At 41.2% G+C, this 24429-nt stretch overlaps 2 protein-coding genes and 2 long non-coding RNA genes across 6 annotated transcripts; all 4 read right to left on the reverse strand.

Annotated features, from left to right (window-relative positions):
• Positions 1-789, reverse strand: LOC135428767 (uncharacterized). Of its 2 annotated transcripts, XR_010436312.1 has the most exons (3): positions 718-732; positions 464-644; positions 1-408 (listed from the first exon to the last, which is right to left on the reverse strand). It is a non-coding gene; the product is annotated as an uncharacterized LOC135428767 (long non-coding RNA). The 2 variants fall into 2 exon arrangements; XR_010436311.1 differs by having other exon boundaries at positions 464-789.
• A 4732-nt stretch (positions 790-5521) lies between these two features.
• On the reverse strand, positions 5522-8069 carry LOC135428774 (uncharacterized). Of its 2 annotated transcripts, none has more exons than XM_064682871.1 (2): positions 7954-8069; positions 5522-7738 (listed from the first exon to the last, which is right to left on the reverse strand). In XM_064682871.1, the coding sequence occupies exon 2, from the start codon at positions 7629-7631 to the stop codon at positions 5898-5900; it is 1734 nt and encodes a 577-aa protein (XP_064538941.1). In that variant the 5' UTR covers positions 7632-7738; positions 7954-8069; the 3' UTR covers positions 5522-5897. The 2 variants fall into 2 exon arrangements, with proteins under 2 accessions (XP_064538941.1, XP_064538942.1); XM_064682872.1 differs by having other exon boundaries at positions 7950-8047.
• A 556-nt stretch (positions 8070-8625) lies between these two features.
• Positions 8626-9099, reverse strand: LOC135428793 (uncharacterized). The gene is made up of 2 exons (XR_010436318.1): positions 9018-9099; positions 8626-8939 (listed from the first exon to the last, which is right to left on the reverse strand). It is a non-coding gene; the product is annotated as an uncharacterized LOC135428793 (long non-coding RNA).
• Positions 9100-23222: 14123 nt separating this feature from the next.
• On the reverse strand, positions 23223-23974 carry LOC135428754 (uncharacterized). The gene has a single exon (XM_064682855.1). The coding sequence runs from the start codon at positions 23850-23852 to the stop codon at positions 23565-23567; it is 288 nt and encodes a 95-aa protein (XP_064538925.1). The 5' UTR covers positions 23853-23974; the 3' UTR covers positions 23223-23564.
• Between the last annotated feature and the right edge of the window lie 455 nt (positions 23975-24429).

Consider the following 24429-nt stretch of genomic DNA (forward strand, 5'->3'; position numbering starts at 1 on the left):
TTAGAAATACTAAATACTAGCCGGTTGGTAGATCACTTTAATATTCACATATCGTTAAGATCAAATTGAGTTCTGAGTCAAATGAAAGATTTCCATAAAATGATCGTATCGAAATGCAGTAAGAGTTTTCAATCTTCGCATACTGACAAATTTTGTGCAGTGTACGTAGTTCCACAGGTGCGTTATAGACAGCTCTTAAGCTCTGCACAGCTCTGACCCAGCCTGGCCCTGAGCATTGGCTTAAATGTGTGCGCCCGTGCCGGAGCCCCAGGCATTGTCGCATATGTGTAATTAGAAATTTATAAAGTGCAGCTTTCGTATGCGGCAGCATATACCCAAAATCAGCAGCCACAAATCTGGGATCAATGCGGTCTCGACATCATGCAACAATTATTATTTGAATTAAAGCTGCAAATTTCACATGGTTATTTTAATGCAAGAATATTGTTGTAAAGCAGCTCACGTGTCCATCGTATAAATCCAATTATCCGGCGCAAGCAGGGCACACGGACTCTTAGCTGTGCCAGATGTTAGGGATATATATAAATAGTGTCCTATTCCACAGCTCGGTTACGCAACGTTGACTGCCACACAAAATTAACAAGTGTTACCCCAATTCCGCAAGACGTAGTTCGTGCCAAGAACTGCGTGTATGAATCAACATATACATACGTTTATATATACATCTGAATAGTATATTTAAGTACAACTGCTTACGATATGCATCTGGCTGAAATTAACACTTTCAGTTTGAATGTCCGTTTGCAAGTCTTTTACAGGGTATTTAGGCAAAAAAAAAATTTACGACTAATTTAACTTTATTTAGTATTTGTTTAACATTTGAAACAGCTCACTTGATTTGACTCTCTCGAGAGAGAACCAGAGAAAGGTTTAAATTTGATTTTTTTTTAATTCCCCTTTGTGCCTTGTCCGTAAACGTTGCAGATTTGGCGCTGATCAACTTTATATCTTCTTCAGAAGCCACAAACCAAGCTCAAGCTTTATAAGTAGCTTGAAATACCATATACAGTGTCATACTTCACAAAAAGCCTTTTAAAGCTTTAAGCAAAACTTAAAGCTTTCCGAGGGAAGCTCTTTTAAACTATTCAGCTTAAGCTATCACTTTGAAGAGAGCATGAACAGACATAAGCATTTAATGTTACAAATTTTTACTGATTTGAACTTTAAGAACCCTACCATTTCATTTAGCTTAAAGCTTGTTCTAAGATTTGCTAACGTATTTCGAATCTTAACACAAACATTGCTAACTTTTACTGATAGCAACAATTTTGCACTGACATACTTTATTAGAAGACGATTCGACTCAATAATATATCATTAGCAGAGCTTTAAGTGTAATTTTGAGCTTAAAGCTCTGTATTTAAATTTTGCAATTTAACAATATATTGACTTCAATTCAAATGCAACCGGGGAGCTGCTACGGCCAGCAATCGTATGGTTTTACTATGCCAGCACACTTCGTATATTAAAGCTTTAGGTAAAAAGCTAAAACTTTTCCATTATTATTCACAAATAGCTGCACATCTATTTCAAGCATATGCACAAAGCTTTTTGTAATTTGTTAAATTCAACGGAGTCTGGCAGGTCCTTTCCCCCTCTCTCTCTCTCTCTCACTCTCTTTCTCTCTCGCTCGCTCTCTCTCTCTCACTCTGTCTCTAGTTTGAAACTTATAAAATTATGATACCCAGAAAGCAACAAATTTTAATTGCAAGAAAATTTTCGTAATTCACGCGCACACAAGACAGAGACATAGATAAACTCATATGTGTAAGCCGAGGGAGCTGTGGCTGGGGCGGGCGAGCATGGGCGTAGAAAGGGGGTCTGCTGTCGGAATGGACGCAAGCTACTAATGTAGCCAAAAGTAATATGGGCGAGGGGCGTGCCTGCAGTTGGAGCTAGCACTAGGATTGTAAAATAAACCAAGACCAACAAAAAAAATAAATAAAATAAAAAACAAACCAAAAGCTCGTTTCAAGTTGTGGAAGAGTTAAGGTATGGAGAAGGGGGCTGGCAGTTGGGGCTGCTTCGCAACTATGCAGCTGATTGCAAGTTTGTGCGTGTGTGTGTGTGTGTGTGTGTGTGTGTAAGTTATAAATTTATTTAGCCAACGCGCGTATAGCGCATAAATTGCTGAGCGCAAGCTGCTTAAGGCTTGCCAACCCGTTCCACAGTTACATCCTAGAAATGCCAGGCGCTTTCCTCTGTGTGAAGAATTGAAATTTATTGTTATTGTAAGCCTCACACACACACACGCACACAGAGAGAGACAGCACCTTATGGTGTTGTTGTTGCTGTTGCTGCTGAATTACCCGCAGACAAAATAATAATGTAATAATAATTTTTCCAACTCGTTAACACACGGAACGTGCGTTACACATGCACGAACTGAACTCCGACCCAGAGACCACCAAAGACCAAAGACCAAAGAAAGCCGAACCTGAAACTGAACCGTAACCCATCCCCATACCCAAGCCCAAGCCCAACCCCCCCCCCCCAAAGTTTCGGTAGCAACCACCATTTTGACCAGCATGTGGCATGTAAGTAAAGCGTTTCCCAGTCGGCAAAAGCGGCAGAAATCGTGGGTGGATTAGATGCATCTAGTCGAAATTAATGATGCGAACAAGGGAATGTTGCGGCAAAATGGTGAAGATAGGTATAAGAAGGAAGCGAACAATCAGGGAATTACTTGGCAAATGTGAAACAGACCAATTCCAAAGTTAACGGCAAGATTCTGCAGATATGAATAGGAAGGAAGCGAACAGTCAAGGAATTAATCGGGAAAGCAAGTGGAAGTCGAGAGTGTTGAGTACCACGAAATGCCTTGAAGCTAGATCCGAGCTGACATTCAAATCGAACAAGCCTACAAGAGCACACATTCCGATCCTCATGAAATTTCATTCAGATCTCAGATAACACCCAACTCTGTGAGTATATCAGAATGCAAGGATATACATATCTTTAAAGGTGAGTTCTATGAAATTTCGGTAGGAACAGATTGAGGTATCCAAACAGTCAAATATTCTAAGCCTGTGCATGCCAAACGAGAACCTACATATCAATTTAGCTGTATCTAGCTCTGATTATCTTCGATATTTATCGATATTAAGACAGACAGACGGGCACGAACAAATCAGCTCAGCTCGTCATCCCGACGTGAACATACATCCTTCTTTATATATCCTTTTACCCTCTATAACCCTATACGGATTCAATCGGCTTTTCTTTTCATAAGTATGCTTCGGTTCAGTCTAAGGTTCGGGTGTTCTAAAACTAGCTTATCTAGCTTAATGTTCAGTTCCGAACATATATCAAATTATAACACCGGACTTAAGCCAGTGCGGCTCAAAAAACTTGACGGCAGCTTTTGGAAAAATAGACATATTTGAAAGGGATTCAGCTCATTGAGTGCTAAGTCTTTCTATATATGCTCATTATATCAAGCGCTATCACTTAAAATTGTTCCGCCTCTCATTAACTTAGTCTAAGGATTTAAAAGAAAAGCCTCAGCAGCCGCTTGCACATGTGATTAAAATGAATAATTCCAAAACTATTCCAAATCGTTTGAATCCAATTTGCACAATCAGCCAACAACTTGTAATTGAAATTTAAATAACTATTTGTTAGGACTTGCCACAATCGGAGCAGAGCTCAAATGGGGTTGATTCTTTGATTTAAGCTGAACTAAACGACGTGATGCTGGCCGCAATCTAAAAATATTTGATTTATTCAATGCTTGGCATTCCATGGTATAATCATTTCTCAGGCTTTGCCTTATTTCATTTTCTTTCTGGCACAAAACAAGAGCTTAACAAGGCGACCGCAGCAGCTGCCTTACGACGTTTTTATACCCCGCAAACTATTGAAAATGCTTAACAAGGGGTAGATTGTTGCTGTGCCAGTGCATGCAACAGGCAGAAGGAAGGAACAAGGATCCCAATATTTATATATATCTGCTTGATCAGGTCGACTGACTCGATCTCAGGGATATTTTATCTCCTATATCATAAGCAAAACAAATTTATCTTTGTTTTTCTCAGTTTCGATAAATTATCGATAAATATCGATTTTAATAAATGGCCTCAAGCCAAACGTTGGGTTCTCGCATAAGCAGCTTATAAATATTTTACTTCCTGGATACCTCTAATAGGAATCTAGAATGTTTATAGCTGAGTACAGGGTATCCCCTAGAGTCGGTCACTCCCGACTGAAGCACTCTTACTTGCTTTATTTTCCTGTGCATCCATGCTTTATTCTCAGCTTTCCTTTCACTGACAGCACAAAAAACGAGAAACGAACCACAAAAAGAATAAAAATCCATTTGTAAGGCGCTTTTAGTGCAGTGGGTCGCCCGGTTGCCCGGCTGCCCGGTTGCCCGGCTGCCCGGTGGCCGACTCGTCTGGCTGCCTGGATTGCTGGAGCTGAACTAGAATAAAATAATTGAATTCAATTTATCGGCATAAATTGTTTTAATTAAAACTGAAAAACAATGCACAGCAAATATCAAAGGCACACCGAAGCGTTGATGGTCTTTGTTGGTTGTTTTTTTTGCCTGTGCGGAACTTTTATAAATAATTTGATTAAATATTATTTATATAAAATAATATTAATTATAAAATGCAATTCCGAACTTTAAGCGAACTGTTGCACTTCCTAAAACTAACTCTGCTTTAAATCTTTCTATCCATCTGAAGAACTTCTTAAGATATTAGGATCAGCAAAATAAAAACAGATTTAAATTAAATGGGAAGAGGCTTTGTTTTTCTTTTTTTTTTTTTTTGTAGACATTTTTACTTTTTGGTGTTGCCAATTGAATTAAATCCGGTTTTTCTAAAAAAGCTTTTGATTCATATTCGATTTCACATATTCACAATTGAGTTTTCTATCTTTAATATATTTGAATATTTTTTTGAAATATGCCTCTGAACCACTATTAAAACAATTTTTGAACCAAGACTTGATTTTTGGATACTCCTATAAAAACCTAATTGCATATTTATAACCTAAAGCGAATTTTATAAAAAGCATATTTTATCTATTCTCGCCAGCTTCTATTATATTAAGATTTGTGTCCCTGAACCCGTTTTAATCCCATTATTAGGCAACAATTATGTAGATGATATTTATGATACGATATGATGATATTTATGATGATATATATGGTACATATATATATAGGATATATATATATATATATATATCTGTAGTTTTTATACCAATCTACAATTGATAAAAAGCTTATAAATATTTAAGTTCGAATTAGCATATTTCAGTTCGTTTTTTGAACCAGCTCTTAAACCATTTTTAAACGTCAAGTATTATACATACACATATCTCACTTTGCTTTGGAAAAATCAATTACAACTTTCAACTACCTATAAACACCTCCTCCTACCTCCTCTTATAGTTTTCCAGCTATCGCTGAAATCAAGCAACAAAAGTTGACACTAATTCTGCGAACCCATTTTGAACGCCTTTTGGAACCACTTCTAAAGAACACGCAAACGATCACATGAACATTTATTGCCATATGTGGATGTAAACAAAAAGCTTAGAGTCAACTTGATTTTCATATAATAACCTACTTCTAAATATTTAGTGAGACGATGATATAGTCAAGGGACTCGCATCGGAGTCCTGGAGGCACTTGTTCATGTCAGGACCAAGCAAAAATTGCCGAATGCAGCGCAGAACAACAATAAAGGCATTCGTCATTTGAGCAGAAGGCACATCGGTTAAGTTGGTTTAGTTAGAATTGAATGCTAGGAACTAGGAATTGCGTTAAAAGAATTTGAAATTTGGTATAAAAAAAAGACGGAACACAAACAACAATTGTTTAGGAACTGGTTCCCGTTTGATCTTTTGCTGTTTGCCAACACTTAAAGGCTAGCCCAAATCTGTGCAATTAGCTCGTCCGTTTGCTGTATAAAAGTTTCGAGTGGTACTATTTGCTGATCGAGCGGTATCTCATCCGGTTCAATATCTACATCCATTTCTAGTTCATCTGGTTCCGATTCCGAATTTGGCTCCGGCGTTGTCTCACGCTCCTGATCCAAGTCATCCAAATCGATGTCCTGCATCTGCGACAAGTTCGGTTGCATGGAATCGTTCATGTTGTCCATTGAGTCCAGAGTATTCGAATAGAACGAAAAGGTATACGGCGCACCGTTGCGACCCGGACTATCGCTTTGTGAGCTGGCCGATGAAGTGGCCAGATTCTCCTGGGGACGCCAATGGCTATAGAAGGAGAGCGGCACAGACTCATCCGGATATTGACGATAGTTGGGACTATGACGCAGACCCCGGCGATAGTTAAAGTTTTCGTACGAATGGCGCCAGGCGTAACGCTCCTCCTGGGCCGTCTGGGCGGGCAGCTCGCCGACCAGCCGCCGGAATGGACGACTGAGCTCTGTCTCAAAGGTGCGATCCTCGTTGTACTGCCAGGCGTTTAGATCCTCGCTGCTGCAGCTTATCTCGGAGCGTATGTCCTCAATGTCGCCATTGGTGCCGCACGATCCAATGTCCCAATCATCGTCATCCGCCTGCGTGGGCTCATTGGCCAGATTAACCCAATCGGAATTGAGGCGTGTCGCCAGACCGGTAGCATGGGCGCGCAACTGGCGCACCATGTACGCATCGAAGGATTCATCATCCTCGAAATCGCTCTCCCAGCTCTCCTCATCGCCCTGCTCCTCCTCGTTCTCCTCCTCGCTGCTGGTTAGCGACCAGAACTGCTGCGGAAACTCCTCAAAGTCGGGTCCCAAAAATATGGAGCTGCGTATGTCCGAATCCGAGGATGACGAATCGTTATCGCACTTGATCTGCGAATCATCATAGTCATCATAGGGCACGAACTCCGGTGTGCACTCACATGCCTCGCCCTCATCGTCGGTTTCATCTTCGGTCTCGCTGCTGATCTCCTCGTCGGTCTGCAGCTCATTAATGTCCGTTTGCTGAGACTCGTCCTCAATTTTGGCCGGCAACTGAGCCACGTTGGGCATAAACAGCTGTTCGGCAGCCTGCACGGAACGCTGAACCCGCTCCAGCATCGCCTGCAGCGATTGGCTGGTGAAGTGTATGTCCTGGACCAGGGCCGGCAGCACGGGATTCTGCTGTGGCGCCACCCAACCAAAGACGTTATCCAATATCCTGGCCGTGCGCATCACATAGCTGCAATAGTGCTCCACCATGCGATATATGGCCGTTGGCTGAACGAATCCGCCGCCGACTAGAATGCGGGGCGTGGACTGCACCGGATTACGGGGCAAGTCCAGGGGACTCATCATCAGCTGTTGCAATATATTGCCACCGGCTGGATCCTGCACCAAACCCAAATTGTGTATCAATTCTGGATTCACGGTGAAATTGTGTATAGTATTCGTATAATGCTGGCCATTGTGAATGATCAACGTGGATATGCACCAGGTGGCCGGTATTGGACCCGTCTCGGGTGCTATATTTATGTGCATAACGGTGCCCGGCGCCACCTGAATGGTGAACATACAATTCTCCGATTGACGCATCAAATTTGTGGTATCGCGCTGCATCTTCTCCAGATCGGCATCGTCCTTTTGCTCGTCCTGCATGTCCAGTTTGCGATTACCCTCGTCCATGCCTGTGCTCTAATCATATATCTATATAAATACATATGCATATATATACAAACACATACATATATGTATCTGTTCTCTTTGGTTGAGTTTCGGTGCCGCGTCTTGAGCTGTTTCAATTAGAAAATGTTGTTCGCAAATTAGATTTCCAATCGAAAATTCACTTTTCAATTACATCTCAAGTACCCCCCCTCAATTAATATCCGGCGTATTCCGTTCAATTAATTTAGCACGCCTGCGGGCATATGCCGATTGTTCAACCCTCCTCGAGAGCGGCTGTCTTTTTTTTTTAAATTAAATTCTCTTTTCTTTGTCACTTACCCACCTGTTTGAAAATCTTTGCGGTTTTTTGCACGGAAATTTGTGTGCTTTAATTTTTTTCAGTATTTTTTTTTTTATTTTTTATTTATTTTTTTTTTTTTGGGGTGGGGGAGCTTTGTCACAAAATTGATGTGTTTTGTTATAGGTAATTTTCTCAAACTGTCACCTGGAACTGCTTTGCTTCTCTCGTGCAAATGAAACAAACGAGAAACGACCCTGTCTGTCCATTCGGCTTGGCCTACTATATATCATTTATGTGTTCCATTTCGCATTCCAAATGTCAGTCACGTAAATAGCATGAAACTTTACAATAAGCAATATAAGATTTACAAATTATTGAAATTTGATTTCTTTAACTTAAGTTTCGCGAAATATGCAGCAACTTGTTTAAATAATAGTTTCTTGCTCCCACACACACTCAGACTCTCTCAAAATTAATAAAGCTTTTTGTTATTTGTCAGGAAAAGTATGACGAACAGGAGGTGACATATCCGACCCCATAGGGTACATATATATTCTTGATCCGTTTGTCCATTTGTCTCCTTGTCTCTGCCAACAATTCTCACAGTCTTAAAGCTATCGTCGTTAAACTTGCAGGTCTTACATTTGTCTGAAGTGGTCGAATCGGACCTCTATATCATATGGCTACCCTAGGAGCAAGCGCTCAATAAATAAGTTCTTGCATGGACAACTTTTTTATTTATCAACATATGTAGACAAAATCTTATCAATATCGGACTACTATATCACATAGTTGCTTTTTGTATAAAAAATGTTCTTGTTTAAAAAGTTATTTCAACCAAACTCGACACATTTGCTATATATGCCATATGAGCCAATTCTTATCAACGTCGGATTAACAATTAAGTGTACAAGGGTATTCAAACTTTGGCTTGCCGAACTTCTTATTATTCTTCTTCTTCTTCTTCATCCTTGTTTACAAATACTTTAAGATATTGCCAAAGCGAAACTGTACGTTTGCCTCCTAAGCTGCTAAATATTATTAGTATATATACATATATACATATATGTATATATATATTATAACTTTAAGTCAAATTTATTTACCATATAATAATAAAGCCTCAAAAATTGTTAACAAGAACTGAGCAGCTGGCCTTTGCTTGCGTGCTTTTTGCTTCCGCTTAATTGGCAGCACTGGCGCATGCGTTAAGTTGGCTGCGCCTGCGTTTTTCGCTTTACATATGAAGTTGGCTGCGCCGGAAACTTCGCCTTGCATATTAAGTTGGCTGCGACACAATTTAACTGCCAACTGGCTTCTCGTGACTTGAGTGCAATTAGCTGCTGAAATCGGTTTGCCTTTTCAAACCAATCGCGACAAATAATTCGTCAGTTTCAATTTGGGGCGATTTTCAGTCAGCCCGTGTTTAGTAGCTATTTTGTGGTTGATTTCCCCAGTTTTTTGGTCGAAATCCAATCAGCCAATACCCTCGCGTTCGCCGCCTGCTTGGGCATATTTCTGCATATTTGGTGCTAATGGAATTTTAACACAAATTAGTTGTATTGCTTAAATGCCAGCAAGCAATTTGGTAATATGTCAGAGCCAAAAGTTGACCTGCGGCATTTCAGTCATTCTGTGCTCGGGAATGGGAAGCAAAGGCACTGGTTTCTGGGCTATGGCAAGGTGGGAGGGGGTTGGCGAAACCGCAAAACCAATTTCGTTGGCCGAGTGCTTTTTGTGCTTGAGTCGACGACGGCAGCTGGAATCGGAGTGGGAGTTGGAGTGGGAGTCGTAGTCGGAGTGGGAGTCGGAGTGAGAGTCGGAGTGGTAGCTGGAGTCGAAGCTGCTGCTCTGTTGACTGTGTGCGATTGGCAATTTCTTAGCTGCGTCATCCGGCTTGCCACATGCCACACGGCATATGCCACGGCCAGGCCGGCTAAGTGCCTATGACAACGCTTTGCGCAGCTCGTTGCACAGTTGCAACTGCTGCTGCAGGCAACATGGCTAATAAGATGGGTTGTACACACACACACACACACACACACACACACACCGTCAAGCTGCAATATTGGCATTAAATATTTTTACTTGACATTGCGCTGCAATAAAATCAAATCAACAGCAACAAGTGAGACAGAGACAGGACGCCACAGAGCGAGGGAGCGAGAGAGAGAGAGAGGCATGGTATCTGTGGCCAGGGCTGTCAACTCGCTGGCAATAACTATTATGCCGCTCCATCCACCCCCCCCCCCATTTTACACCACCTCCCCGGCCAGAGAAAATGAAATAATTTTGCCGCAAGGCAGCCAAAAAGGAAACGAAAGCAAAACGAATTGAAAGGCACAGGCAAAGGCGAAGCAGCGACCAAAGCGGAACAGGCAAAAATATTATCGAACGTGATTTATTTTATTTGCCGCCATCGCTCTTTGAGTCAAAGGAAAAATATTTGGTGAGCACTGTAAAAACAAGAGCAGCCAGCGCAGGGCCTTAGGCGCTGTCAGCATCGAGTACTGGCAGTGCCCAGCATCGAGTAGCGAGTACGATTCCATTTTCATTTTAAATAATAATAGACGACAAGCAAATGTAAATGTTTTTCTTAGCACATTTATTCCTCGATTGTTTTCATAATATAATATGCAATAACAGTCACAGCAAGGAGCTGGTCACACTGGCCAACGCAAAAGTGCATGCATGATTGGACTCAATGTGATTGTACGCTAGCAGCGGGTGAAACGAAGCTTCGTTTCATCATAAACTGATTTGTAATAAAATAAGTATATATATACGCATATACATATGTATGTAAATGTAACCCAACTTACCCAAAAATACGCATACCTACTCATCACTCAATAAAATAGTAAAGAGAAACAAAGAGCGATAGAAAAGGAGAGAAGGCAAAAGAGTATGCAAAAGAATAAAAAAAAAAAGTGAAAGCATTAGCAGAGATAAAGCTTAGTAAATTGCCAACACAACTTGTTAGCATAACACAATAAAAGCAGAGCTTGCAAACCTTTGCCTTACTTGAATTCATGAGAATCGCATAGGGAGTCAGTAAGCATAGGTTTGTCTGTATTTGTTGAAAGTGAAAACTTCGTGCATGCATTTGTTAATCCACACATACATGCAAAAAAGTCATGAAAACTTGGCCTGCGCGTTGGCTAAGGGACAACATTTATTACCCGGCTTTGCTCTTAAATGTTTGCTGAATTTGCAAGAAGTTCACTTTAACGCAAACAGCTGATGATGCTCTATTTTCACAGCGTCTCTCAACCTAACCTCAACATATACCGTACATAACCTCAACTGCATGTTATTAAGCAACACGAACATGTGCTAAACATAACCTAACCACACACTTACCTACACTTAATATCTGGCTAAGCCATAATTTTACGCTTACTGGCTGGCATATTTTAGGCCAGAATCTCGGCCAGCTTCGGGCTTTGGTTAGTTGCCACTGGGCCGACGCGTCCAACTGGAGTCCCATCCATTTGGCCCATCTATTTTGGTGGTATCTGCTGCTGCTGCTGCTGCTGCGGCTGCTGCTGTCCACTTGCGAGACGCCTCGTTGCCTAGTTGCCTGGCTCTGGCTAATCCGAAGCATCCACGACCTGCACACTGGCAGCTGCTCTGCTCCAAATTGCATGCAAACAGTGGCATCAGCAAAGGGGGGGGTGGAAAGCAGAAGAAAGGCGAAACTGCAATAGAAAAAAAAGCATAGATAGTCTCCTTCTCTGCATACAAAAATTATGCAATGCTCGAGCTTTAAAGTAGATTACATGAATATTTTGCGCGCCGGCACAAAAGCCCACGACGGACATTAATCACGGAAGCGACGGCTTTGGGGCCAGCATCCACCGCCCCATACCCAACCCCCCCCCCCCTTCCCCCTCACCCCTTTGCCTACGCCTGGCGTCTGCCTGTATTGTATTTCTAAATAGTGTGCTACGCCCACAGGCGGGGGGTTTCTTACTGTGGGCAGCGGGCAGGGCTGGTGCTAATAAATTGCCAACGTTCTGGAATGCCGGAAAACCCTTTGGGTTCTTCTTTCAGATTTTCCTCCATATTGCATTTGGGCCGCCAAGAAATTAACATAATTTTTCAATTGCCTTTTCGTTTGCCAACACGTGGCCGCCTGCATCGTTGCTCTCAATAATTGTCTAGCCATATTTTATTGGCTGCTTCGATTCCGGTTCGGAAATCGAAATGCAGGCCACAGTAAAGCCTGTTAAAGAAGTCAATCCATTTTGTCAGCTTAACCTTTGAAAGCTCTTCAAATACGCAGACAAAAAAATAGCACACAACCTGAGACAATTTACATTAAGCCAAAATCGATATATATCGATTCCCAAATCAGGAGATTAGTAGCCCTGGAAGATAAAATAGTGTTGTGCAAAGACTTAGCCATATGTACATAAATGAACTACACATATTCGGCTACCCCAAATACATGTAAAGCCTTGTTTTCGGCATATGCCACAATTGAGGTCACGAAATTTCCAGATTTAACTGAAGTTTGAATTTTTCACCTCAGCTACGAGATATATTAGTAGTATATCTCCATGGAAGACGTTTCTTTCCAATTCTAATACTGTTTACCTCCTTGACTCTTCCCCTTCCTTTGCTTAAACTTCTACACTCTCTCCCTCTCTCTCTCGCTCTCTCTCTCTCTTTTAATCTCTCTCTGCCTCTCCAACACCTTGGTACTCTCTCTTTGCATCTTAGAAACGTAATACCGTTTCCCTCTCTCTCTTTCTCTCTAACACGCCTACTTTCCCCCACATTCTTTCTTTCTCTTCCCCCCCCCCCCTCCACCCATCACCCTCTCTCATTCTCCTTCATCTGCCCACACATTAAATTGTCCGGTAAGCGACCGCATAAACATTCACAATATGGCGACGAGTCTGTCGCATAACCGCAAACTTCCGGTTAACAAACAACCAGCACACACACACACACGCACATACACACACTTACGCAGCCTTGGCTGCTTTAGTTATTGTTGTTTTTGTTGTTGTTGTTGTTGTTGCTTCTGCTGCTGCTGCGTCGTGTTGTCGCGGTTTTCCTTTAGTGGTCGTAAACAATTTTTACAGCCCAAACATTTGGCTGGCGCTTTTATTATTTTTATATTTATTGTGTTTATATATTTAAAAAACAAAATGGCGTGCGGCATTTTAGTTTACGCCTTACGCCATTCCATTTAATTTACTTGTCGCCGGGCGCCCTCGCTTGCCCCACGCCCCTCTCCGAGCTCCTAGGCCAGCCAAGGCCTGCGGCCTGTCCCCATCCATTTATCACATTTCTCGGCAGAGGACCGCGGCTGCATTTGAACTGAATGCGGCTTGTTTGCGGGTGGCACGGAGGGCGGATGCGTTGCTGTCGTCGGCCATTGACCAGCTGGAGCGGCTGCCGCTGACGCTAAGTAGTTGCGGCAAGTTCTGGCCTCGACTTGCCTCAGCTCTCAAGTTTCCTGTTTGTTGATTTAATTTGCCTTTTGCGCTGAACCCATATAAAATGCGTAAAACGGGTATAAAGGCTTTGTGCAGATGTATGTCACAGGCAGATTTCATATAAAGCTATTCCAGCCAAATCGATGTGGCCAGGTCCGTCCGTCCGTCCGTCCGTCTATCTGTATGTAGGAAACCTTCTCCCTAGAGGTATTTTGAACGTAAGTCCTCTAAAAAAGCACGCGCATATCAAACATCGATAACTTCTCGAAATCTATAAAAATCGATATGGAAATTCTGTTTTAAGACCAAATCTCAGAGCTGATAAGAGCTATAGAGACCAATTGTGGTATGGAGGCTCTCATAAAGCTCTGGTACATCTGAAAAATATTTGTTAATTTATTGCTGCCCAACGTTTTGTTCCAAAGTTGTAAACAATTCAAATTACAGCCTTGGCCTTCGGTATTAACACAAGTTTCTGTGCCATAATTAATCCCTGAAAAATTCATATAGATCGGCCCATGAACACTGAAGTTACTCAAGAACATGTTTCCCAACATGTGGAGTTCAGAGTGATATATACTTATATATATAGAAACAAGTTGAATGGCTTGTAATGGCAGCTCAGCTCAGTTGAGGGTAACTTGGGTTAGGGTAACTCGGGTCAGGGTCAAATACTCCCGACTAGAAGAAACTTTTAAATTTTTGCTGCCGAATTTCCCTCTCTCCCCATCGCCCCCAAACCCCAGTCTTTTGCAAATCTTGCTGCATTCATTCTATTTTTTTTGGCAGGCTTCGCCACGCCCCCTAGCTTAGCGACCTGCTTGCAAAGTGGGCTAGTTATGCATTGCCAAGGGGCGTGGCCATTAAGTTTTTCATGCCCAATTAAAGCTGTCTGAAAATGTGCCGAAAAGGCAGCGGGTAAATTTATTGACACGCTCGCAAATATGTGCGTCTATACCCTGTAAAAAAGCAACACAGCCTTGCAGGTCTCCTAATGCTACAATATATCCTGATTTATTGGTTAACGGATATATCTGTTTACACCCTGTACCCTGTGATTAATCATACTATATTTAATGAAGGGCTCCAAAAAAATTGGATATAGTTGCAGTATTACTTTAGAGTACGAAACAGGGTATACAAATCAGTTGTAGAAATAATGAATCAGTTATGGAAGTTAATCAGATATAGAATCGATGTGCAAGATCGCAACTGTCCTTCTACCATATACAAAATTTATACAGAATATTACAGAATATTATTTATGATATTATATTGAAAATCAAATTTATTGACTTAAAGTTCTGTCGTATATCCTTTCTTCGAGCTACTGTGAATTTTCTTTCTTTAAATAACATTTTTGTTAATTTATAGATGTGATCAACATAATCATAAGTATCCTTATACCCCATAAAAAAAAGGCTAATTAAAAAATACATTTTAATGAAATTATATTCGAATCAAATTTGTTGCAGGGTCTTAAGTCCTGCTGCACATCCTTCTTTGCAGCTAATACGAATTTTCTTTCAACAAACTACTTTTTTTTCAGTTCTTAAAATAATCAACATAGTCGCAAGTAAGCTTATACCCTATAAAAAAAAATTGAACACATAAATATTAAAAAATATTTTTGATTAAAATTATATTTTCTAACCAAACTTCACACCAAAATATTCTGCACCGCAGAATTAATAAATATATTATTTTCGTATGGTATTATCACCATCTACAGGGTATCTTTGTGCTAGGCATTCGCCCTTTTTTCACATTTGTCTTTTGCCGGCCTACATTTGTGAGTTATGGTCAGCAAAATGTCGTTTACTTAGCTTGTGCACGTTACTTTTGCATTGCCTTCAGCTCTATTAAGCTTCTCTTTTATTCTGGCGCAAGAAAAAATCTGTAACTCTTTCATTTTACAATTTCCATTTCTCAATACATGCACTTCGCATGTTTGGTTTTTTTTTTGACTCCTCGGTAGTTCGTTGAACCCTTTTTTAATGGAAACATGAAGCACTTTTGTTTTTAGTGGCTAAAGACTTGTCTGCCGCCTCAATATTAAAGTTAGACAGACAAGTAAAAGCATGATGTGGCATTTAAATTTATTGACTTTCAATTCTATATAGATATAGGAAAGGAATCCGATCAGATGTGAACACAGATCGGATGATATATAACTAATGGCTTATATATTTATAGATTAAAACTTAGCCAAGTTGAATATTGTCTAGAAAAGACTCAGATAATGCTCACCATTTTGTTTTGTGTGTGTAACTATAGGGTATCTAAACTTTCGTTATACGCAACTATATGCGCTCCATTCATGTTTATCAAGTTAAATGACGTTTCGTAAGGTTTCATTTTGCAGTTCTAATTCCAGTTTCAGGACCACGACTGACGCCAGGACATTTGCTGGTATATTTATTGCCGTGCACAACATTTGCTTGGCAAATGGTGGGAAAATGTGATGTGGAGCGGGCGGCTGTGAGGGGGAGTGTCGGCTGGTAATAGGAAAATGTAAATGAAGAAAATGAGTTGGAAGGCGAAGAGCAACAGCAGATAGATAAACAAAAATACGAAAATTGTCCAATTGCAGACATCAATGTCGACAGCTAGGATGTTGACACTGCCATTTTCACCATTTCCATTTCGATTTTCATTTGCACAACACCCAAGCCCCCCACCCCAATCCCCTCCCACTCTCACTCGCTCTCTCTTATATCGATAGATTTGGGTTGCGCCCAGTTTAGCGCCCATTTTGGCAACGCTTTCGCCCCATTGTTGACAGCGGCAATTGCTTAAATAAATAAACAGCAGCAAGGCCTCCCCCGCCCCCATCTTTAGCCCCTCCAGCACCCACTCTCGGCCCTCCTCTTGCCTTGCCTCATATTTGCAAATGAAATTTTATGCGCCAACAAAGCGAAATCAGTTCCTGAAAATTCAGCCAAACAAATGGACGCGACTAATAAATAAACTGCAGCTGCAACTGTTACTGTAACTATGCCCCCACCACCCCCCTCCCCCCTCTCTCACCCTCCCACCGTCAGTCAGTAACTGCACCTGCTCCTGACCCTGCGGGCCACCTGCAACTGTGATTTTTGCTACTCCGCCGGAATTGTAAGCCGCTTACGTGCTCGGTAATAAACATTTTATAACAACAATTTCCACGGCCTTTTTCAACAATTTTTTAATGTTTTTGCTTTCAATTGTTCCGAATTTTTATTTACAGACCGTAAAAAACCTGGAAGCCCCGTTTCGTAAATCGTTTATATTCAGTTCGATACGTTTAAATATTGGGCGTGTGTCGATTATATTGTTTTCTGTTTGTTTTTGTTGTCAACATGAGACTCACAAAATATTAATAAATCAAATCAAAATACAGCTCCTATGTCTCTACAGCTCGACGGGTACGAGCTGAGCGATATATAGGAGCTGCAAGTTATGGAATTTTAACTAGAGGCATTTCAATAAAAGAAGAAGAAACTATTTATTATTTGATATATGAGACAAAAAGGAACAAAACCGAAATAAGAATAGAGATAATACAAAATTATAGAATGGGAATATACTAAATATTGTCAGGGTATCAAGGCTGCAAAACTGCCCTGAACCGATAACTTGCGCCACTTCCATGAAATCGATAAAAATCGATATAGTACTTCGGTTTTATGAGCATACATGGAAGCCTTTGAGAGCTAGACATACCAAATTCGGTTTGTACTCTCTCATATGGTATACTTAGATTGATGAATATGTCAACTTTTTAGATACAGCTTTGCCTCTCCCCAAATCTCAGCCAAATCCGATAAAATTGCCTTTTAAGAGGTTTAGTCTGGGACCTTGGGTTGTACACACAGTTGGATGCCATATGTTTGCTCCAAAAGTTTGATACAGATTGGACAATGAACAGAAGAAAGCAAGTAATATAATAAGATATATTACAAAATAATAAGATAAAAATCGATATCTAAATACTGTTTTTAGAGTTTTTAGAGCTAGAGTCACCAAACTTGACATGTAGCTTCAAGAATAGTATATATATACATCAAGTATCTTTCATTTTATACCTATCGCCTGTTGGAAGAAGAGAATTCGGGGTATCCCCTAGTCGGGAGCTCCCGACTGGAACCTCTTACTTGTTTTAGAATGTTTGTGAAGATAGATAGGTGCAGGGTATCGGTGGGGTCTCGACCAAAGAAGCCTTTTTCTTTTGCTTGTTTTTATTGCTGTCGCACAAGCTGGGACCCAACGCGCGCACACAATCATAATATGGGGCTTACATGCACGTAGGACAACTACGACTGTCAATATTTAATTTAAGCACACACTGCTGCACCTGTACACACAGAGCTAGAGAGAGAGAGAGAGAGACGAAGAGAGGTAGAGCGAGAATTGGAGAAAAACTGTTTGCGTTTGCATTAAGTTTGAATTATGCATTTTCATTTGAACTTCACGAATATTTTTCCGCCGGCTTCTCTGCCAGCAATCGTTGGAAAGCGACGTCGTATTTACTGAATGGCTAACGCTTATTGGCATTGCATGCTTTTAGGCTGCTTTGGGCCTTGGCTTCCATCCATGGCCATGGAGCGCCATGGGCCCATAACTCTCAGGTGCAGATTGCGTGGCCAAATGAAATGAAATAATGAAAACAATTTCAATGCGCGTGCATTGAACTGCAATCGACAGGACGAAAGGACAACGGCGCAGTACAAAAGCAAACGGTACGCGTAAAGCCAGTGCAAAAGCCAGCTACAAACTTGGAGCAAAAGACCTATTAGTTATGCTACGTGAATTTTATGGGTCCAAGGACTCTTGGCCAGACCTCAGGCGCTGAGCTTGCCAGCACTGCGCATAAAGGCATACGAACAGTTGGGGATTACCTAATGCCAAGCAAAAAATAAATAAATACCTAAAAAAGAATGTGCTCAAATAGAAAGTGCCCGACCAGGAGATACCCTGTACACAGCTTGCGAGCAGCCGCCACAATCACTAGAACTTTCCTCTACACATATATCTACAAAACTTGATTTTTTTTCCTTTTTTATATTTGTACATTTCTCAAAATCGCTTCGATAGCTGGAGATGCAAAAAGAAATTAGAAATTATCGTTTTGCGTTTGATATAGGAGTATATATATATATATATATATGAAGTCTTTATCTTTAGTCGTTTCTGCGATCTACGCGATTTACACAAACCTCCATATATATACTTGCAACAAATATAACTTTATACGTAAAGGGTCCAATAACATATATACAACGTACGTATTCTCTAGTTTTGAGGAATGGCCGTGATCCGAACCGAACTCTTCGCCTATTCATTTTCAGTTAAGGAAAAACTTAGAACTCAACCATAAGCTGGGTTCATGAAAAACAGTTCAAACAACCAAGCCCAAAGGCAAGACATCAGCTTGAATCCTAAACTGAGCCAATTAAATCTTCAGCCATGGTGGATCCCTTATTTTAATGCTGTCCCATTTCCAGGCAGTCCTTATCCTCCACATGTACGTTCCGCGTTGCGTATGAGTTAGTTGAGTGCATTTGGCTTTGGCATGATTTCCATTCAAATGTGGCCACTTTGACAGCTGACTTTTGTAGCGCACTGTTGGGCTTGGGATTTGAGGCCTTTGTCAATGCGAAACCGGCAGCTGTGCATAGATTGCAAATCGCTAACGACCAAAGACAAAGAGCCGTGGCTGGTTGCTTGGTGCGCGCATATGCATATATCCGGTTGTCATCGCTGGGCCGCATCCTGTGCGATTGGCAAAATGTCACGTACGTGTCCAAACATGCAATAAACTACATAAATGTTGCATTTTAAAGTCAGCTCCACGCACAGACGCTGGCCCAACTCCCCGATGTAGCGACATCCTGCCCAGCCCTTGGCCGCCAGAAGCAGGTTATCCAAAAGGCGCCCAGCGCCGGAAGTACTGGTATATTCGTGAAATAGATATCGCTCCGAAAGCCAAACCCTACACCACCCCCCTGCCCTTTCACCAACTGTGTGCGTCCATCACATTTGCCACGTTCTCGCAAGAGCCGGCGATTGCAGCTAATGTCAACGTCAGGGCTGCTTCCTTGCCGCTTTGCCTTGCCTTCCGCCGTTGGGGGCAAGTTTCTGCTGCTTTGAGTTGTCAAATGTCTGAACTGGGCCGCAAGGGCGTGACGTCATGCCACAACAAAAGCAACAACAGCAGCAACAGCAACAACAACAACAACAAAATAAAAATTAAAATATGTATGAAAATATTAAGCTTGAGCCAGAGGAGTCTGCTCGACTTGCAAATGCCCTGTGCACAAATCGAATGCATATTTGCAAAATTTAATATATAACATATATTATATAAATAATATATTAAAATATATTTACACTAAAAACCCTGAATAAATTATTTTAAGAAATTTAAGAAAATGTTTTCTACAAATATTAATGTTTGTTTACCTTTTCTAACTGGCAGAAATTTATTTTTTAGACAAGACTATTTACTGAAAAATAATTTTAGATCGGTTTTTGATAGGTTCAAAAGTAATCTCATCACATGCACTGTCGCCGCATTTAAATGCCCTCAAATGCGCTCTGCACATATACAGGGTATGCAAATGTAGAGTAGATGATGATGAAAAAGTGGAAGATGTAGAGGAACTAGTAACACATTGCTTTCCATTTTCAACACACTTGAACATGCTTCCGCACTTAGGCGTGTGCGTAGAGTGGAACTGGAACTCGAGCTCAAACTGCAGCTGGAGCTGGAAGTGGCATTGGGGTGGGCTGTGTGTGTGTGTAGCACGTTGAAGTGGTGTGAGCGACACGAGCTGCAGCCTCACATAGCCCCCGCCCACATACCCCCCCCCCCCTCCCCAACCATGTAAGCCTTATGCTTAGCCTACCACCCGCAGGCAACAGCCCATTAAGTGTGCACTTCACACGCCTACTAAGTTCATATTACTTACTTAGTTGCGTTTTGTTTTGCCCCTGCCCGACTTTGGCCCCCCTTTTAGAGGATGGTGCACCAGCGTCTTGACGGGGCTTTGATTAGCAGCAAGGCAGAAACAAGGAACTTGGTTCGAACCCCAGTCAGGTGTAGGAATGTAGGGCTTGTAATTATATCGCACACTTTGTTGTATCTTATCAATTTTGAAAGCCATGTTGTCGCAGCACAGTTAAAACATTTATGTACCAGTTTTTTTAACATTAAGCAACAGCCCTCGCCCTCAACTCATTTTGAGCAAATACCGCAACGGATTGGGTAAGTATTTTAAAGCCTTTTTTAAAGGAATGCCAAAAAAAATAAGGCTTCGTAAAGGTCTCAGATATGATTTCGACCCATCACAAACAATTTTGAAACCACTTTCGAACCAACTCGGAAAAAGTTTTGAATATAAAAAAAATTTGAAAATATTTTTAAGTCAATTTTCAAAAGCCCTCAGAAACCCTTTGTTGTTTACTTTGAAACCGCTTTTAAAATATATTTAGCCATTTTTTGGCTATTTTTAAACCGCTCAAAAAAAAGACTTGCAACCACTTTCGAACCAGTTAAAATCCCAGGATTGGGACGCTTTCAAACACTACAAATAATTTTTCTTCAAAACAAATTTGCAAATATTTTAAAGCCATTTTACAAAACCGCTCTTAGGACATTTTTGATCATTTTGAAACCGCCTTTAAAATATTTTTAGCCATTTATTAGCAAGCTATTTTTAAGCAAGCCATGTTAATTGGCCAAAAAATCAATTCAAGAGAAGTCCATTGAAAAGTATAAGCCCATTCGCATATCCAGCTGCCACTACAATTTCAGATTCCTTTGGGATTCTAAATGGCCGCCAACCCTCTAACACCCCAATCCCCCGTCCCCTACCCCAAAGCAAGCCAATGCCATATTTGAGCATTGTTACCCAAAACTTGGTCTACTTGCGAGTTGCATGTTTAAAAATAAACATCAAACCATAATCGATTTATTTGGTTTTTCAGAGCCCAAAAGCTGCAGCCCACAAGCCCCCCCCCTCCACACACCATCCCGCCTACCCTCTCAAGGGGCAGAAGCTGCAAATTTAATTACGCCCCAGCGAACGAGAAGAAGAAAAGTACTAGACACAGTCACAGACAAAGCAGCCGAAAGAGCAGCAAATGGCAACAAGGTGGCTGGACGGGGCCAGCAGGTGGCTTAGGTGGGTCGGGTGGGTCAATTGCTGCGGTGGTGCGTTGGCCACTGTAGCCAAGAAAACGCCACACTTTCAAACATTCACGAAATGCTTTTAATTGTGCACTTAAGGCTCGTAAAATGTGATTTAATAGTCTTAGTTTTGTAGAAGGGGGCAGCCGGAATACCTGAGAGTTTGCCAGACGGGCTGCCTGCCGGGGCAACTGACGGTGGCACCTGAGGGGGGCAGCTGACGGGGGGGCAGCTGACCGGAGCTGCTTGGTCGGCCAATGTCCTAGTTGTTTGGCTTTTTAGCGCTAACGGAAGTGGAGCACGTTATAAGCGCCTGACAGACCAATTTGAGGCGACAATCCACCTGCCGCCCTTTGGGCGTCGAATATACAACAAATGCGAATTGTTTTCCATTTAGCTGTGGATTTGTTTTTTTCGATGGGGTCACCGTGCCGGGCGGCCTGTTGAAATCTGCAGAAAATTCAACGTGATCTCGTCGCCAAGTCTCCAAGCAATTTAAAGTGATTTCGCTGAACAAAGCTAAGGAGGGGCATTTTGGTTTCAACCTGAGGTCTACGATAGATAGTACTCGGATGAGTTAAGGGGCTTTCCCGTGCTTGTAAAATGTCGAACACCATAAAATGCTCTCCTAACTAAACTGTAAATAGGGTTCTTAAACAAAATCTGAGATCTTCGATAGATAGTACTCGGACAAGTTAATGTAGTATATATTCCCATTATTATCTCGCATTTGGGAATTGCATCGCTAATTTGTATACCCTGAATCCATTAAAAATGGGTAAAAAGGGTTTAATTTATTTGTGCAAATGTATGTAACAGGCAGAATGAAGCATCAGCATCAACAGCCGAGTCGATCTAGCCATGTCCGTCTATCTGTCCGTCGGTCCGTCCGTCCGTCCGTCTATCCGTCTATCCGTCCGTATGTATGAGCTAGTGACAATTTTAGCTGTAGGTCCTCCTAGTGCCCGCGCAGATCGAGTTTGTTTCCGATATTCGGAATTCCGATATAACTTGCCCCGTTTCCAAGTAATCGATCAAAATCGATATCTTAATCCTGTTTTTTGAACAATTTCGGCAAATAATATGAGCTAGAGTCACCAAACTTGACATGTAGCTTCTAGAATAGTATATATACATCAAGTATGTTTCATTTTATACCTATCGCCTGTTGGAAGAAGAGGTTTAAGGGTATCCCCAGTCGGGAGCTCCCGACTAGAACCTCTTACTTGTTTTATCCTCAACCCATAAACGTTGTATGAAAATTTATAAAACAGACGGAAGAAAACGTCTGCCATATCATAAAGTATATTTATTCGTGAGCATTATCAACAGCTGCTTGGATCTAGCCATATCCGTCCGTCCATCCAACTGCACGCCTTTCTCGAGAACTATGCGAGCTAGCACCTTGAAAGTTGAAATATATATTCACCTGTAAAGTACGCAGAACGAGCAAATGATCATTTATCAATATCTCCTGCCGTTCTTGATATTTGATCATTTAAGCATAAATCGGGAATTATATGAGCTAGGTGCACCAAACTTAGTATGTTGTTTCTTGTCTAGAGAACTAAGATTTATAATATTTTATTTGTTATCTAACCAAAATTGAAATGTAGAGCCTTGCGCTTTGGTATATACACACATTTATCTGCCATATTTAAGACCTGATCATTTTAAAGGAATCGAAGTGCAGAGAACGTATTAAAGACTTTTTATTATGTACTTTATAAAAGGTTTTGATTTTTTTTTCGTTCGTTTTTTCTTGAACAATTTTACAGTTGCCCTATTAAGATTTGTGCCTTAGACTTAATGTCCTTCAAATTATTTTGTCCTTCGGAATGGAATTGGGAGTTGCGTCTTATACCCTTAAAGAGTGTGTCAACATAAGGAAATCCCATTAAATCGAGGAGCCTTAAATTTGACCTTGGTAAGTCCGTGGATCCACAATCAACCTCATAGTCCAAAGTTCTTCAATACCAATTTTATAACTCAATCGAACTAAAAATCACACAGCCTGCTGCTGCTGGCATTCAGTTGTGTCTGTTCCTATAGCTTGTGGTGCTATTGGTGCGAGTCCTGCGATCGGTGCCACCAGGAGGAGGCCTCGCGTCCTCCACCAGCGAATAGAGATCATTTTCCCGCTGCACAAAGCCATGCAGCCAGGCAGCTGTCAGTGTATTGTCCACGGGCAGACGCACCTCGACAATCGATCTGTCCGTCATCTCGGCCACATATTCCACCACTTCTTCGAGAGCCATTGGGCGCCGGAACTCCATAAAGGCCTCTAGTATTAGATCCCCATAGCGATATCTTGACATGCCCAAACTTAAACAGCTGAATACAAATCAATTTCGACGGAGCTGTCCGAAATTTTTCGACTACACAAACGATTTTTTCGATAGTTCAGTTTTAGATTCATGAGCTGCCTAGAGCTAAACAAATCTGGAGAGTTCTTCTCTATTTAAGGCTCAATATGGAATTCGTATGAAGGGCTTTGAAAATAATATTGAAACCCATCGGACAAAACATAAAACTTGCCCCAAAAGGAAAAGAAAGCTCAAAGGAATCTTATAAAGTCCCTAGAATATGAATTGGAACCAGAAACTTCACCCAAAAAATATTTCACCGCTATTTCCTCCAGAGGGGAATTTATTTTCCGAAAAGTGTGAAAAACCCCCCAAATGAATTTGAATCATCTCTTTGGAAATGAGTTCGAGTCCGATCGAATCAGTCAGCCAGTCAGGACAGACAGTTTTATATATGTAGATAGATATATGTTTGTAATTATGTACTCACCTGTGAATTAACGCCTGATTATTTTATCGTTATCTATCAGTGAGCGGGAGACGAAGTTTAATATAATCACATCACTGAAAGAACAGAAAAAGAGAGATA

The sequence above is a fragment of the Drosophila montana genome, unplaced genomic scaffold (genome assembly GCF_035044405.1).
Source record: "Drosophila montana isolate Dmon_TW-CO22-7 unplaced genomic scaffold, ASM3504440v1 contig_2534_1, whole genome shotgun sequence".
NCBI lineage: Eukaryota > Metazoa > Arthropoda > Insecta > Diptera > Drosophilidae > Drosophila > Drosophila montana.

What these genes read in the sequence shown, in the direction of transcription:
- LOC135428774 (XM_064682871.1), bottom strand. Translation starts at nt 7,631, where the DNA reads ATGGACGAGGGTAATCGCAAACTGGACATGCAGGACGAGCAAAAGGAC.
- LOC135428754 (XM_064682855.1), bottom strand. Translation starts at nt 23,852, where the DNA reads ATGTCAAGATATCGCTATGGGGATCTAATACTAGAGGCCTTTATGGAG.